At 42.6% G+C, this 17167-nt stretch overlaps 1 protein-coding gene across 3 annotated transcripts; it reads left to right on the forward strand.

Annotated features, from left to right (window-relative positions):
* The first annotated feature begins 434 nt into the window (after positions 1–434).
* On the forward strand, positions 435–15966 carry LOC111766647 (uncharacterized). Of its 3 annotated transcripts, none has more exons than XM_058275101.1 (7): positions 435–545; positions 12338–12526; positions 13978–14026; positions 14314–14420; positions 15347–15399; positions 15472–15561; positions 15683–15966. In XM_058275101.1, the coding sequence occupies exons 1-7, from the start codon at positions 512–514 to the stop codon at positions 15839–15841; spliced, it is 681 nt and encodes a 226-aa protein (XP_058131084.1). In that variant the 5' UTR covers positions 435–511; the 3' UTR covers positions 15842–15966. The 3 variants fall into 3 exon arrangements, with proteins under 3 accessions (XP_058131084.1, XP_058131085.1, XP_058131086.1); XM_058275103.1 differs by having other exon boundaries at positions 458–545; positions 12268–12526; XM_058275102.1 differs by lacking the exon at positions 15472–15561.
* The last annotated feature ends 1201 nt before the right edge of the window (positions 15967–17167 follow it).

Consider the following 17167-nt stretch of genomic DNA (forward strand, 5'->3'; position numbering starts at 1 on the left):
AGGAAAATGAACACTCTTTTAAAGATATTTCAACATGTTGACAAATGGTGATTTTTACCTTCGAATTAATCCTTTTTGTGAAAATTCATAAGTGAAGGTCACTGGAGAGGAGCCTAACCTTGCAGGCAGACTTAGATGTACGAACATAAAGATGCTGTTCAGCTTTGCCAAAGCCTGTTCTCTATACTCTCCTGAAAGCCCATGGCCTTCAGAAACAGCGGGGCCCAAAGAAAACAACCAAAAACTGACTTTACTCTAACAAGGCTGGAAGGCATGTCATTCCCCCAGGGGAACCTAGAAACTGCTGGGGAAATTTTAGGTGAGCTGTGAACTGGGCCGAGAGCTTGAAGGGCAGGGAGCCCACAGTAGACGCTCAATAAAGGTGCTCAGAAGGAGGAGCCAACTCTTTGCTGACTTACCATTCTCACCCAGACCCTCTTCTCTGCTCCTAAAGCTGCCGGAGGGGTTTCTGCTTAAGAGAAAGGAGTGTGGCACACACCTACCCTCTCACATGGGAGAGAAAGCCAAGCACCCCTTCCTAACAGGTAAAACAATATCCCTTTGGGTCCAAGGCTTGAAATCCTGGTGGAGCCAGACAGTGTGGCAGTGCCACCCTAGGCTGTGCATGCGGGATGAGGATTGAAGGTGAGCGAGGAGGTGGTGGAGAGGGCAGGATGGAGAGAAGACAGCTCCTAGGAAGGCGCCCTCCTTCCCTGGGGCTGAGGTGCTGCCGGACCCCCACAGCCCACCCTTTCCTCCCTCCAGGTGATCTAGGAAGTCCTTCCAAAAAGTGGCACAAATAGAAAAGACCAGGGAAAACAGGCTGGAAGGTCTGGAGGGTGATGGAGGAATAGAAAGGACAGGCCGGGGAGGATGTGAGACTGGAATACAGAATCCTTGCTCCTGGCATCAGAACTTTCCTGCTTACTTTACAGGATCTATTTATTTAACATCTACTCTGCACACATCTCAAAATGAGCTCAGGTGATTCAGATGAGTCTCAGGCACTGGGTGCACTAGATTAAGGTGACATTTGCTGAAATGTATTTTTTTTTTTTGGCTTCTAGATATTAATTTTAATTACTTTGAAACAACATAATTTAGTACCAAAAGCTTAACAGGCACCCATTGTAATTGTTGTAATTTGAAATTAGCAGTATTTGTATCTGATCAGCTATACAAAACATGAATTTTTCTCTTAAAGACAGATGGTAGAAATCCCAAAGAATAAAGAAGTAACTAATAAATAAAGGCCATGTTTACTATTCTAGCACCATAATTCCAGTCTTAGAATCTCCCAAGCAGCTGGAAGAAGAATGGGAAGAGGTGAGGACATTGGAAAATAACTATAGTTCTTAACTTGTGGCCTCATTTTTGCTCTAAGGCAACTCAGGGTCTAACAACGAAGAAAACTGCTGAGGCTGGAGATTAAAACAAAAGCTTTTGGCTCAGATGGTAAAGGAGGCCCTCAAAATAGTAGAATCAGTGTTTCCAGAAAGCAGCTGGAGTCGGCCTCAGAAACTAGGGGGTTTCTTCTTGGCATCCTAGTCCTTTTTGATATCTTCAAGTTTTTTTGGCCAGGCTTGGTATATCATAGTTCTGAGCCAGATACATTCCAACCATGTTGCCTAAAGTAAATCTGAGCAGGAACTGGAGCATGATGTCGGTGGGGAGGATGAGGGTACAGAGAGACTGCAGCTCGGGGCAGGCCAGAGCCTTGCCACCTCCACCCCTGAAATGTATTTTAATATAGAATCCTGGGAAAGTGGAGATAGTTTGACCCTTTCTCTTCTGTTCTATTTCTTTGCAAAGCTGCTTCGTTGACTTATATTAAAGTACCAGGTATTACTAGAAAGAGGTCGGAGATGCTAGGTAAGTTATGGGCTTTGTTAGATGAAAGATGGAGAAATGTTCTGTAAATAGAAGGGGAAACTTTGTAGGAGTTGTCAAAAGAAGTTTTCCTGCCATGAGGATTTTTTTCCAGGTGCTGGGTTCACAGATAGCTTCAATTCTACTCCGGCTGCCTTTGGTTCATTTTGGCAATTCCATTCACTTCTGAATGCTTCTTTTATTAAAAAAAAAAAGCTATCTTCACTTTCCAAAGCTTCTGTTGTACCAGTACCAGAGCTCTTAGAGTCCTCTACACAATCCCCTCCCTTTCACTTTTTAAATTCCCATTCTTTCTCTGTTGAATTCTCTCCTCTCCTCCTCTCCGCGCCCCCTTGTCCTCTTTTAACACATTATATGTATGTTCAAAGTAGAAAAATTAGAAACTACAGAGAAGTAAGAAAAATATGAAAATCACCAGAAATCTCACTGCCCAGAGATAATAATTAATATTTTGGGTACTTTCCTTTTCATGATGTGGCTGGATGTGGAAAGATGACCATAATATACTGTTAAGTGGGGAGAAAAAAGAATATGTGACATATACATGCAGACACATATACATACAGTGAATTTATTTTGAGGGTCATTTTTGACATTCTGCTGTGTTGCCTGACTTTTATTTATTCAACAATATATTGAAAGCATCTTCCCCCATCAATAAATTTGTTTCCACAGATCATTATATTGATTAAATGGTATTCCATCTTAGGGATGCCGCACAGTTTACACCACAGTCCACTGTCACCGGGCATTCAGGTCGGCTTTCGTTTGTCGTACATGACACCGCTGTCAGGTCACCCACCGTACAGTCCAATCTTTGCCCACACCTCCTTGACTGTTTCCTCAGGATAAATTCCTCTAGGTAGAGTTTCTGGGTCCAAGAGGTATGAATGTGCTTAGGGCTTTTTGATACATTATCACCAAATTGCCCTGCAGAAAGATGGGAACAATTTGCCTTCCTGCTAGAGAGTGCCCATCTGCAGAACCGTTGCCAGTGCTGAGCCTTGCAATTCTTTTTTTAAAAAAATGCTTCAAACCGTTGTTTTAATCAGATTTTCTTTTATGGTCAGTGAGATGGAACTCATTTTATGAATGTGTGTATTTGAACAAACATTTCTTGAGCATTATTTCTGTGTGAGGACTGGGTTAGTGTGCCAGCGAGCAAGGACTGATGAGCCGTGGCTTCAGGCTGGAGGCGTCACCGTGATTCTACATGAATTATATACGTAATTCAATAATAATATGCATATTAAACACAAAATAATAGAAAACTAGTGATTCTAGTTGCAGTATTATGGGACTCAAAATCTCTGGGATGTAATAGTTTGTTATAAAATAGCCTCGGCTCTAATTTTCATGGAAACAAAATTCCCTATGGCGATTTCAAGACTTGTTTTTTCCAATATCTTATTTTCTACAGAAATGATCACTAGACTTGACATCTGTCCTGGGGATATTTTGTACTTTATAAAATAAATTTTAAACTTGTGAAGCTACATAGTCTACTGGTGGCTGATACTGGCAGTGTTCATGTATCCTAAGAGCTATAGTAAAATGTGTCCAGTACGTTATTGCTGCAAATGCGTTGTCGCACTTCACAGGAGTCAACTAGATTTTAAAGAATGACTTAAAGATTTTACTTCCTCATACATTAATTTCTCATCATTATTACTCTTCTTACTATGCTCAATTTCAATCATATATTTTTCATGGTTGCAGAAGTTTACGTTTATCATAATCTTTCAAATTACACATCATCTAGATACTGAAAAGCCCATGATATTCTTTTGAGTATCATAAACCTTTCTTTTAAAGAGATATTGCTATTTCCAATGTAGGAAAGAAATTGTTTTTTATATTGACCTTTGGATTGTAGAATGGCTGGTTGTATGGTTCACAGCTGAAATGATTCTTTTTTCTTTTTCTTAATATTTCTGTTTTGGAGAGATTGACATCATTGTCAAGAGACTACAGTTTGTTTAGCATCAAAAAAATATATTTCACAAAATCCCCAAGAGTTTCTTTTTTCCCCCCAAGAGTTTCTTAATCCCATTAATATTCTCAACACTAACTTTTGTTTTTCCCTTATTTTGATATTTATGTTACCATATGTTTTACTTAAAAATCATGCCAAGTTAGTACTGAACAGATATTCTTAAATATATATATTTTCAAAAGTACAGCTTTGGCTCGTGTTTGAAAATCTATATCTTAATATCAACGAATATGAAAAGAATGTTCTATTCTGCCTCTAATTGAGTTTTTAGGGTCACATAGTTACAATTGTTTCTTCCATCATGTATGTGACAGTAGTTTTAAATTTATGTTTGATTACTCTGTTTTCAGTGCACGTCAATGTTTTGTTGGTGTCAAAGGAACTTAATGCCGTTTTGTTCACTCTGGATTTGAAAAATGGTTAGCCTTAGAATTTTTAGGGTCTTCGGTTGAAATCCATTAAATTTGTCGCAATATTTTTTGTCATTGTTGTATCCCTGTCCCCTCAAATTATGGCCTAGGTTAAGCTTGTGTTCTATTAAAATTTGTATACTCCTTCTCCAGTTGCATCTTTTACAGGGGAAAGTATTTTTTAAACAATGCTTATAGATAGAAATATTTGCATTTTGAAAATTTACAAATCTAAAAATAATTGTTAACTGTTCCACATACCTTACTTCAGGAGATCTACCTTAGTTATTTAACTAAATAATACTTAGTCTTCAAAATAATTTCTGTCAATGGAGTTGCTATAATTTTAATTATTTGATTGTGTATTTCATCTACTAAATAATATATAGTGTTATGTAGTGTTCGTTTATATTTGTATTCTGTATAAATGTTCTGCTATTAATCTTCTATGATTTCTGCAAATGAAGAAATTTCTCATTTTCATGCTTATATATTTTCTTGATGAACCTCTGAATGCTAGATATTGGCTTGCCAAAAATGGAATAGTGTATATTATGTGCTCAATGCAGCATACCAATGTTTTTCTCATCAGATAAAATCTGTTTTGCAGCATCAATTATTATATATTTTTCAAATCAGATTTGAAATTTGAATATTTAACACTAGGATGTGTTTGTTGATGTTTGATGTTTGTCACATATGCTTCAGGTTTACTTTAAAAAAAAAAAGGGGCTAAATGCTCCCAACTTTGTACCCCTTCTTATTTTCCAGTTGATTTTTCTACTCTCAAAGGGCTGCCAAGATAGACAAAATGTAGACTCCTTTGAAGCTTAATAAAGTAACTAGACCATAATCTAATGCTTTCTCCCCCACCATTTGGAAGAATTGGTAGGAATCGTATTTCGAAAAACTTCCTACCTTTATTATCTTTTGTAAAGTGAAAATGCCTTACTTGAGGTGAATAATTTTCAACAACAGTGTGCCTTTGTTTCATATTCAAATTATATGGCTATGTGTTTGAACTCTGCATTTTTCCCTAGTTTTTCTTGAAATTCATTGGTTATGGTTGACAATGGAACTAGAAGGTAAATTCACATCCTGCTCACATTTCTGTGACACATTCACAGAATCCAATAGCTCTGAACTCTTTTTCTTTTCATTTGGGATTCTGCCTTTTCTCCCAAAATGTATTCATCAATCCATAAAGTTTTATTTCATTTCTTTTCTAAACAGCATTTTATTTTCTGGTTTTTGTATGTTATCTTTTTTCTTTTCAATATCTTAGAGATAACATATTAGCTTATTACTTTAGCTATGAATTTGTAACTTTAAAAAATAATAGGTAACAAGTCATGCAGATCTACCCACCCCCAAGATAGCTCCCTTGTGTCTGCTCATTGTTTCTACTCAATGTCTGCCCGCTGTGCTTGCTTGTTGTGTCTGCTTACCGTGTTCACTCGTTGTCTGCTCATTTTCTTTTTTTTTTTTAGGAGGCAGAGGGAACCAAACCCAGGGCTTCCCATGTGGGAGGTGGGTGCCCAACAGCTTGAGATACATTCGCTCCCTGCTTGTTGTGTTTGCTCATTGCATCAGCTCATTTTGTTAGCTTGTTGCATCTGCTCATCTTCTTTAGGAGGTACTGGGAATGAAACCTGGGATCTCCCATGTGGGTGGTGGGTGCCCAACTGCTTGAGCTACATCTGCTCCCCCCATGCAGTTTTAATAACAGTTAAATTTTGTCCTGAAGAAATTTTCTTAACAATCCATAAATATTAGTTATGATATAATTATATAGTACACTCTAATTTATGAATATAAAAAAATTGCTTTGAGGAAACGTAATGGTAAATGAACATTAATTACCAGAAAAGTGACTTGTTTTATAATGAAATTCCTGTAGATTTCTGTTAGGAACTCGGATCTACCATTCAGGCAGGCAGTAGGAATTAACAACATAAAATTTTAAATTTAGCCAATACACAAATACCAATAGGGGATTTTAAAAATTTTTAGATAAAAATCAAAACAACAGTTGGAAAATCAGCTCTTTGTTTAGAAGCATACACTGCTGTTGATGTCTTACGTCAACAAGGGTTTTATCAAATTCATTTTGCTTCTACTATGAAAGCAGCAAAGTGTCAACCCTATTAGAAAATGTCTATTTCCATCTGTCAGAAAATTAGCATAATTCACATATGTTTATTAGATGAAAGAGTTCATTATCTGTCAGAAAATTGTTGCAGTAAGTATATAAATTACCCATCATTGGAATCAATAGTTAAATAAAAATATGAAAAAAAATCAAAATAGTAACCATGTCTTGTGCCCTTAAGCAATTAACAACCTGAATATCTGTCCCTAGAGGCTCTGAACATTTATGCGGCCATTACAGTTAAGAAAGTGTTTCCGCACATGGAAATACCCGTGTGGTAAGAAGAGGGTCGCTAGGGTGTGAAGAGTCCTGTTTTGAGTGCTTGTGATACTGTTTGCTAACTGTGGCCATCAGCAACTCATTTACCGCGTCCTAGCGGTCGTCAGTCAGCCCCGTGGTTGTCTGGAGCCGTGTACCCCAGAAACACATGGTCTTAAACTAAAGCCCTTCCTGTGAGGGTGACCTCCTCGTAAGTAGGACCTTTGGATGAGGTTCCTGTGGCTGAAGAGTGGCCCACCTCAATCAGGATGGGTCTTAATCCTATTACTAGAGTCCTTTATAAGCAGAACAAAATTCAAACAGAGAGAAAGCCACAGGAAGCAAGAAGTCAAAGTCAACAGGGCCTGGCAGTGAAAAGGAGAAGATGCTGCCACGTGCACTGCCACTGGCAGAAAAGCCAAGGACCCTGGAGCAGCCGCAGCCAGCCCCGACGGCCAGTCTTTGGGAAGAAAACATCCCCTGGATGGTGACTCAAAACCAGTAGCCAAGGAATCCCCACTGTTTAAGCCAAGCGCTGTATTTGCTTGAGCAACTAGGAAACTAAAACAACCTCATCTGCAAATGGGAATAAACATGCCTAATCCTTCGAACTGCTCTCGGGGGATCCAGATGTCCCCAGTTCTGAGTAGTAAATAAGAGACGAATAAAGTTTGCACTTGGCACTTGATAAAAATGTGCTTTCTTTCTTAAAAAATTGTATGTTTTTCATATAAAATAAAGGTTAAGTATAGAACTAGTAAAGGACGGTAATTGTCATGGTTTGGCATCAGTCCTGTTCGTCACCTGTGGACAGTGGCCAGTCGCCACAGGCTGACACTCTGATTTTCTTAGCCAGGTGCTAAGCCAGGTGCTAAGGCAATTGCTTGAGGTTTGCACCTACGCCACTGTGCAAACCGAAAACCGGAGGTGATCTTTCAAGCAACGCCCAGCCAATAAATGGCTCATTGGCAAACCTCAAGAGGGCACAGGATTTCTATTTTAAGAAATGAAATTTTGCAAAAGCAACAAAAAAGGAACATTTAAAGTCCTAGAAATGGTGAGAATATTTACTTCAGAGGAAACCAGGAGGAAGCTGGCTTGAACACACACCCCACACACGCGCACGCGGCTGTTCTTGATGGCCCTGTGTGATTACAGCTGCACATTTGTGGCCAGCCTGAGTGAAGGACGTGTGTCCCCTCTTTCATTTATTCATCCAGCATTTATTGAGTACCTGCTGGGTTCCATGCACTGGCCAAGGCACTGGGGAGACGGTTGAATCTGACATGATCTCGGTCCATGCAAGGCACTGGAAATCTAATTCATGAACTGTCTTCCCAGGTCTGTCCCTCCTCCATCACAGGTGACAGTCTTCCCTTCACCTTCAGGTACCCAGTGATCCTTCTCCTACCAGTGATTTCAGATGTTCATTCACTCTGAGGGAAAACTGACTGTGTATTCCAACTTCCACTCCTTTGCTCATAGCTCTCCCACCAGGTAGATCTACTGCCTCAGCACAGCCTATGAGAATCCTTCCCATGCATCAAGGACCATCACAATTGCTACCTCCTCCGTGCAGCCTTCCCTGACCACCCAAGTTAGAAATGACCCACCCTTCTTTTCTGATCCAATAGACCTTTGTACATTATTTTAGCACTGACCACCCACCTACCTTTTATTCCAGCTGCTAGGGTCAGGTGGATATCTTGCCTGGGGTGGAGGTAGAGGAAGGAGGGTAGCACTCTCTGAACTCAGGGCCCACATCAGGTCCTCTCCCCACCTACAACCTAACACACTATTGAATACATACTATATACTAAAAAAAATTGGGGTGGATTGCTTTTTTATTTGCTTTTAGTTCTCCCAGAATTGCATTGCTCAAATCCCAGAGATCGTGGCATTCTGCTGTCATGGGCCCATGCACGGCCCTTATTTCTATTTATTTACGATTGTTTGGTCTCCTTAATTCTCCATACCCATTCTCCTACCCACCCACTCCACCCCTGCCAGAGACACACACTCGTGTTTTCTTAAAGTGCAACCTTCTAGTCTACCTTCTGTAACATTATTTACACATTTGAGCATCCTTGAGTGGAACTTGGTGTTGCTTTGGGTTGAATTTGCCTTACAGCTGAGGGAATGGGACACTTCCACTGGAATTTCAGGCACCAGCAGACAGTGAAAAAGAGTTTAGTTTGTTCTTGCTTGCTTGCTTGTTTTTAGGGTTCTGGTGACCCAGTCAGCCAGCTTCTCTGGAAGAGTCCTCGCTTCCTCCTTGACACAGATTGCCGCTTGAGAACAGTTGTTTCTGTTTCTTCTGCGTCTTTCGGCTTGCACCCCTTCATGTACTACACTCTTGGTGAAATGGCACTTTTCCATTCTCTGGTGAAGAAATGTCATTGTTCTCAAACTTTTTGGCTGCAGGATCCCTTCACATTCTCAAAATGTATGAAGGAACCCATAGAACTTTTGCTTATATGGGTTTTATTTATCTGTATCTACCATGTTAGAAATTAAAACAAAAAATTTTAAAAATATTTATGCACTAATTCTTTTTAAAAATATTAATGGAAGCATTACATCTTAACATTTTTATGAAAAATAACCATGTTTTCCAAAATATGAAAAATTATATTTTTTAGTGATGAGAGGCACTGCCCTACATTTTCACATATCTCTTTAATGTCTGGCTTAATAAAAGGGAGCTGGATTCCCCTGCTTCTGCATTCACTCTGTTGCAATATCACATACTCTGTAGCCTCTAGAAAACTCCTTTGTACACTTGTGAAAAACTGAGAGTAAAAAAGGAAAATAGCGTCTTAGTGTTATTATGAAAATAGTCTTGACCTCACCAACCCTCTGAAAGAATCACTGGGACCCCCAGGGAGTCCCGGGACCGCAATTTGAGAGCGGCCGCCTTAGACGATTGGTTTCTTGATGAGAAGGCCAAATCCTATTCGGCTTGATAGCCTGGGTTTTAAGCAGACCACAGTCAGGACTCGGTCAATCTTGTCTGAATTCCTTGAAAACGTCTGCGTCAGTGGGGTTTTCCCACCCACGAGCCGTCACCTGGAAACACTCCATTTGTTCCGGTAATGCTGCTGTCACTGAAGATCTTTGGATTCTTTGGAAGACAGCCTTTAGAGTCTTTGGAAGTTTTGTTGGATGTCTTCGGTGGTCTCAAATCTTTTTCCTTTGAAGAGCATTTTGATTTTTGGAAACAGCCAGAAGCCATTCAGAATGAAATCTGGTTAATACTCTGGGTAGTCACGTTGGGAAATACTGCATTTTGGATTTTGTAAAAGTGATACTGATGCCTTAAAATTTGGATTGCAAGCTTACTCTGACGACGATTCCCCCTAAGTCTACACATATGTTCACATAAGAAAAACGTTGTTTATACAAGTTTAATAATTGCACCATCATTTGAAGGACAAAAATTGTAAACAATCTAAATGTCCATTACTAGGAGACCGGTTAAATAAACTGGGCATCCATAGACTAGCACACTGTGCAGCTAACAAAAGGATGAGAACGTTTCTACATATTGATAAGTTAATTCCAAGGTATATTAAGTGAAAAAGCAAGAGGCAGAACAAGGTATATGGTGTTTTATAATCTGTGGGAAAAAGAAACCTCAATAATGTGTGCATGTGTGTTTACTAATGTACCCATAAGGAGCACACTAAAAACTGCTGATGCTGGTTGCGCCTGGGGAAGGGTGGAAGGGCAGCTTTTCACTGACTATCCTTTCCTACCTTTTGTATTCTAAACCATATGAATGTTACCTAATGTAACAAATTTTTGAAAGCTCCAAACTGAAAAGATTATGACTTCCCCTCCTCTTTACCTAATGCAAATGAAAAAGTTTTTAGCACTTAGACTAGTCTCCAAAAAGTCCTTAATATAGCATAAGCAATAGCATTCTTATGAGAATAAATGTACAATATGTAAGGTGACATGTGAAGAGACAATAGGAAGCATTTGTGAAAAGAACTGGTCATTTTTCTAGACATTTCTTATTCCTCTTCTCCCCCATGCTTCATTTTACAAGTAGGGAAACTGAGTCCAGGCAGGTTAGAGAACTCATCCATGCCAGCCACGTTCTGGGTTCTGACTCTCACTTTGTTGGACCGGGGATTCCCTGTCTGCTCCTGCAAATCTCTTTGGAAGGATGGGATGGGGGCACGGGGAGGTGGTACAGAGGGTGACCCATCAATCCTCTTTCTTTTGTTTGTCCTTAAGTATGCCTCTCTCCTTGCTTCAGACTCCAAGCAGGGCTGGAGCCCGAGGCAGGTCGAGCATCTGCACAGCAGCCTGGGGGCTGCGTTCCCCCCATTCTCTTCCCCTTCCTTCTCCGCTTGTAACAAATGTACCACACTAATGAAAGAGGGGAAAGTGTGGGAGGGGGAGGAATGGGAATATGGGAATCCCCTCTCTCTCTCTCTATATATATATATATTTTTTTTCTTTCCCTTTAGGAGGCACTGGGAACGGACCTGGGACCTCCCATGTGTGAGGCGGGTGCTCAACTGCTCGAGCCACATCCACTCCTGGAATCCCTTATATATACATATATACATATATTTTAAGATTTAGTTTTTTAAAAATTTATTCCCCCTATCTCGTGTTTTGTGCTCACTATCTGCTCTCTCTTTCCATTCGCTGTGTGCTCTCTGTGTCTGCTCGTCTTCTCTTTCGGAGGCACACAGGAACTGAACCTGGGACCTCCCATATGGGAGAGAGGTGCTCAATTGCTTGAGGCACCTCAGCTCCCTGCTTTATTGTGTTTTTCATTATCCTTCGTCTTTGTGTCTCCTTGTTGTGTCAGCTTGTTGCATCAGCTTGCCACACCTGCCCATTGCGCCAGCAATCTGTCTTGCTTATCTTTCCAGGAGGCACCAGAAACCAAACCCAGGACCTCCTGTGTGGTAGGCAGAAGCTTAGTTGCTTGAGCCACATCCACTTCCCAATCCCTTACATTAAAAAAAAATTTTTTTCTTCTTTCCTTTATTTTTGATGTAACATTTATGTAATCTAAAGCTTCTTTAAAAGTAAAAAAAGAAAAAAATAACAACAACAACAACAAAAAGCCCGCCATTTACCAGAAAAAACCAAGTCTGTGGTGTAGGCTCTCCAAGACTCTGACAGGGGTTGGGTGACCCTGGTCAGGATGCTATAGAGGAGCCTTTGGCATTCATTCATTCATTTATTCAACAAATATTTATTGAGCCTATTCTTTGTGTGAGGCACTGTTTTAGTCCCTGGGGATATAGGAATGACCCACAACAGGTAAGTTTCTGCTTTTGTGGGGCTTACATTCTTGTGATATGAGACAGGCAATAATCAAGTGCGCAAATACGTGATCAAGGTAATGTTGTTGCATGTTCAGGTACCAACAGATAAATAATGACAGACAGAGGCGGGGGAGCCACACTTGGAGGATGTGCTTGGGGAAGACCTAGCTGAAGAGACTTTCCTTTAGACAGAGTTACTATCTCAACGCCCTTTGAGGTCCTCCCTTCCGGTGCTGAGGTTCTAACATTCTCCCCATTTGACAGGTTCCTGTGGAGGAATTAAAGGTGTGGAGGAAAAGAGAGGCACAGCTCCGTGGTGTCCTTTGCCTTCCAGCTGCTGCTAGAGACCTCTGTGAAACTCTGCTTCCAGTTAAAGGGGAGCTCCTCGCTCAGCAACTTCAGTACCTGGAAAAAGAACCCTTGGATGGACCCCTTGGGGAAATGAATTGTAGTAACAATGGGTCCCAGGATGCCAGAGCCAGCAATGCCTCCCTAGAGAGCTTCACCCAATTGCTCTGCTCAGGTAAGACCAGCTGAAAGCTGGAGACCCAGGTCACTGAACTCTAAATCTCAGCCTCATCAGGGACCTTGTCTTTCATTCTTGTCTTTTTCACCCCTGTTGACCCTCCTCTGCCTTTCCCGGATATGAGCTTGACTTTCTGGCCCTGGAGGCACCCTCATGCTCTCTCTTCTCCTCCTCGCCGGAGAGTAGTGTCTGGCCATGGGCAGCCTCCCCAAGCCTGTACCCCAGGCTCCCCTCTCCTTGCTTGGGACTTACGTGTGACATCTCCGCATACTCATCATCCCTGTGGCTTGGTGCCTTATCTTGGGTGGTTCTCTGTTGGTGCCATGGGGAGATCTAGTTTCCAAGCCCTCTCCCTACCCTCTGCCCAGTACATGGGTAGGAGCTGTCAAAGGGAGCCTTGGTGAGGTCAGCTATCTTACTCAGAAAGGGGGCAGGAAATAAAGGCATAGAGGAAGTGAGCTAATAAGGCGCTGGCCTCCATTCCCAAAAGGGACTATAGTTCGTGCTGCTCTCCACCCATGGATGCTATTTATCTCCATTTGATATTAGATTGCCCCAGTGATCTGGTATGTTCTGTCCACCCCTCATTGGTAGCAGTCTCCGCTTTCTGATGTCTGAGAAGCCAGTTCTCCAAGATATGTGACCAGAGAGGCACTACCAGCTATGGGGGCTAAATTGTACAGCTCTACTTTATGGGGGAAGAAACAGGAAAGGCTATGAGTGCAAGCGAAGAGAGCTTTGGGTTTGGAGTAACAAACATGGACTTGACTTGAGTCCTGGCTCTAGCACTTACCTTGGGCAAGTTTCTTCTGCTAAGGTTCCTCACCTGAACAACAGGAGGGTTTAGCAAGATTTGTTTTAAGATTCCTTCTAACTCTGAGAATCCAGGACAGAACATAGCTAGAGAGGGGGTACCCCTGGTGTCTCCATCCCTTGAGACAGTGTGAATATTTCTCCCAGTCCCCGTGAGAGCACAGGCAGACTGTCACCCTGTGCTGGTGTCCTGACATCTTTTGGCCCACTTCCAACGTCCTCCTGTACTGAACACCTGCAATCATGCTGGTTGCCTTTTTCTAAACATACTGTCATATACAGTAATGCTTAGCCCTTTGTAAGAATGGGAGGACTCAAGGGTGACATGATCACATGGCCACAACAGAGTATAATAGTTATGAACTCACAATTTAAAATCAAGGAGACATGGGTTCAAGTCCAAATTCTGTCACTTACTTGCTCTATAACTTGGAATAAGTCTGATCTCTAAAAGCTGGCTTCTTTACTATAAGATGGTAATAATAATTGCTCCTGCTTAATTGCATATGAATGAAGGTTAAATGAGCTAATGAATTTGCCTGACATATAAGTCTCCAATAAATGGTAGCTAATATTACCCATTAGAACTCATTACTCTCAAATCTCCTTCCCTTTTCCTCTGTCCCTTCATGCAGAGAATGCCACCTCCTTGAAGCCAGAGACTACATCTGCAGGACTCAGCAGGTGGGTGAGAGGCCTGGACCTGTGCAGAAGAGAGTGGCATCTTGGGGAAGGGGTCTGCTTGACCTGGATGTGGCATGATGGGGGCGACGTGGGGTCACGGCCATGGAGGCCAGCACAGAAAGAGGCTCCGAGTAGAGGCAGGAGATGGTTGGCTCCTGGGGAAGTGGAAGCCCAGAGGAAGGAAAGCTCCCACAGAGGTGGGGAGGCCCCAGGGCAAGCTTGTGGATAGCCACCAAAGCTGCCCGGGCAGCTGGATCGTCCTCACTTCTCCTTTTTCCTCCCCTCAGCTTGGGCACAGCAGTCACAGCCATTTCCGGCTTCGTTGGTATTGTGGCCCTCATCTTGCTCCTAGTGGGTCTCTTGTCCGTGACCCTGAAGAAATGGAAGCATGAGAGTGAGTCCAATGGGCTGACCCTGGACCTGGAAACAAAGAAAGTGGGAAAACAGGGGTTGGGCATTGGAGTGGGGGTGCTTTTCCTATGGGGCAGCTTTTTTGGGGGGTAGGGAAGGGAAGGGCTCTCAGGTCTAACCATTTTTTTTTTTTTTAAGTTATTTCCCCCCCCCCCACCCAGTTGTCTGCTCCCTGTGTCCATTCGCTTTGTGTTCTTTTGTGACCGCTTCTATCCTTATCAGTGGCACTGGGAATTTGTGTCTCTTTTTGTTGCATCATCTTTCTGTGTCAGCTTTCCGTGTGTGCAGCACCATTCTTGGGCAGGCTGCACTTTCTTTCGCGCTGGGCAGCTCTCCTTACGGGGTGCACTCCTTGCGCGTGGGGCTCCCCTATGCGGGGGACACCCCTGCGTGGCAGGGCACTCCTTGCGCGCATCAGCACTGCTCATGGGCCAGCTCCACACGGGTCAAGGAGGCCCGGGGTTTGAACTGTGGACCTCCCATGTGGTAGACGGATGCCCTAACCACTGGGCCAAGTCTGCTGCCCTCATTTGGTTCTGATACTGCCTGGTTACAGCTGTTGTCCAGAGTTGCCAAGGACTCTGCATAGCATCAAGGTTTATTTGTGTACAAATTATTTAAGCTAAAAACCATATATACGCAATCTGCATAGGTACTTATGGTTTATACACATCAGTTGAAAGAAATGTTGATGTCAAATAATCTATTCTAAATAATAAAATTATAACGTGTACCATGCTGCTTATTCCTTCTTTGTCTTCCTGGGCATTGAATTCAGCCTAAGAAACCCAGTGGGTTGAACGTGGTGGATTTTGTATTTCAAAGTTCAACCCTAGGGCCCAGCAATCAACCAAGTAAAGAGCTTACCATCCCCACTCAGGCTGACTCTGAGTTTATTAATTTTTCTAGGACTATTTAAGAGACAGCTGAGGCATCAGACCAAGTTTCTGCACAAATCCTCGGTAAGGAGATACATAAGTCGTGCTTAGAAGGGCCCCCCACCATTTCTACCAAGATTTCTTGCTCTTCCCTAGGCAGACCCCGTGTGGAGGGTGGAGAGGATGTGGAAGAGGTCAAACCTGAAAGAAATGTTTATGAAATTTGAGAGGGACCCAGGACCCAAGGTTTGTGCAGCAAGGTCCAATGTTCTCACTTGCTGTCTTGTAGGAATAACCCAGTACCTGGTTTTGTCTTAGGAAATCCCTGTTCAGCCATCTGTCTCTAACTAGGTTTCTGTCTCTAAAGGAGCTTTCCAATCATGCTGATGCCATATATTCCAATGTGATCAACCTGGCCCCCTGCAAAGAGGAGGACTTTGCTGTCTATGCCAACATCCCCTATTTTGATCGCCCCAAGAAGACGTCACTGGATCAAGTAGAATATGCCTCCATTATATTTCACTGATGGGAAACCAATGAGATGCTTCAGAGTGGGAGTCACTGTGCCCTGGCTGGGATCCTATCATGGTTTTTGCTTTAGATGTATGTTGTGTATTTTGTTTTGTTTTTAAATGCATAAAACATTATGATAAAAAGTAGATGACTGGGTATTCTCATTTTCTTGGAATCAAAAATGCAGTTCTAATGGAGCAGAGTGTCATAGGAGAGACAAGGGATGGCCATGCAAACCTTCCCCAGTCTGGAGGTAGTTTCCTAAGACAGACGAGCCTGCAAAGGAGCCTTTCGTTCACTCTGCAAGGGAGGCAGGGGACAATTCATACCATTCAGGGCCCAGCTTTTGGATTTTTGTCTCTCCTGTTCTGTCCTGCCAGGAATTAACCCCTTGCAGGAGTTAATCCACAGCACACTTAGGTCTGTGGACATGAGAATGACTGTCTTCTATCTCTGCTCCATAGAACTGCTGGAAATTACAGCAAAGGGTCTGGGGAGGAAGTTTACAAGGGCTGCGGGCACAGGTGAAAGGCTTCTTACTGAGGAAGAGACCTGATGAGCTCCTGCAAAGAACGGGGGGCGGGGAAGACAGGAGGGGGGGTAAGGAGCTCCTAGTGGGAAGTGGCACCCCGGACAAGTGGCAGCTCTGGTGGGAATTTTAGAAGATGTCTGGCACTTTGCAGTTGATTCACCCCTTTGTGCCTTTATTTGCAAATATTATTGAGCACTACCATGTTCTCGGCCCTGGGAATATGCTATGAACCTAACAGACAAAACCCCTGCCCTCATGGAGCTTTCCTTCTAGAAAAGGAAGACAGGTAATAAACAAGCAAATGTGTAGAATGTCAGATGATGATAAGCTCTATGGATAAAAATAAAGTAAGTCCTGTGGGGTGGGGGTTGTCGGATGGCCATGGGTTGCTGTTTTTATTTGATTAACAGGGAAGGCCTCACTGACATTTGCCCTGAGGAAAGTGAGGAAGTGAGACCTGGGATAAATGGGGGGGGGGGGGGGGGGCGCGGAATAGCATTTCAGGCAGAGGAAGAGCAAGCACAGAGGCTCTGAGGTGGAAGTGGGCCTGGCCTCTTCCAAGAACAGCAAGGGAGGTAAGTGTGTCTGAGTGGAATGTTGGGAGGGGGTGGTATGGGAAGATGAGGTCAGAGAGAAAATGGGGAGAAGTCGGAGTTGGTGTTAAGTCAATGGATTATTGGCTGTTACTTGGAGGAAACTTGGAAAGCTTTGGAGAGTTTTGAATACGATCTGACTTATGTTTTTAAAAGATCATTCTGTAGCCAGAGGGACTACTGCCCCTAACCAGCAGGAAGCAGCTACAGAAGA

This window comes from Dasypus novemcinctus, chromosome 13 (assembly GCF_030445035.2).
Source record: "Dasypus novemcinctus isolate mDasNov1 chromosome 13, mDasNov1.1.hap2, whole genome shotgun sequence".
Taxonomy (NCBI): Eukaryota; Metazoa; Chordata; class Mammalia; order Cingulata; family Dasypodidae; genus Dasypus; species Dasypus novemcinctus.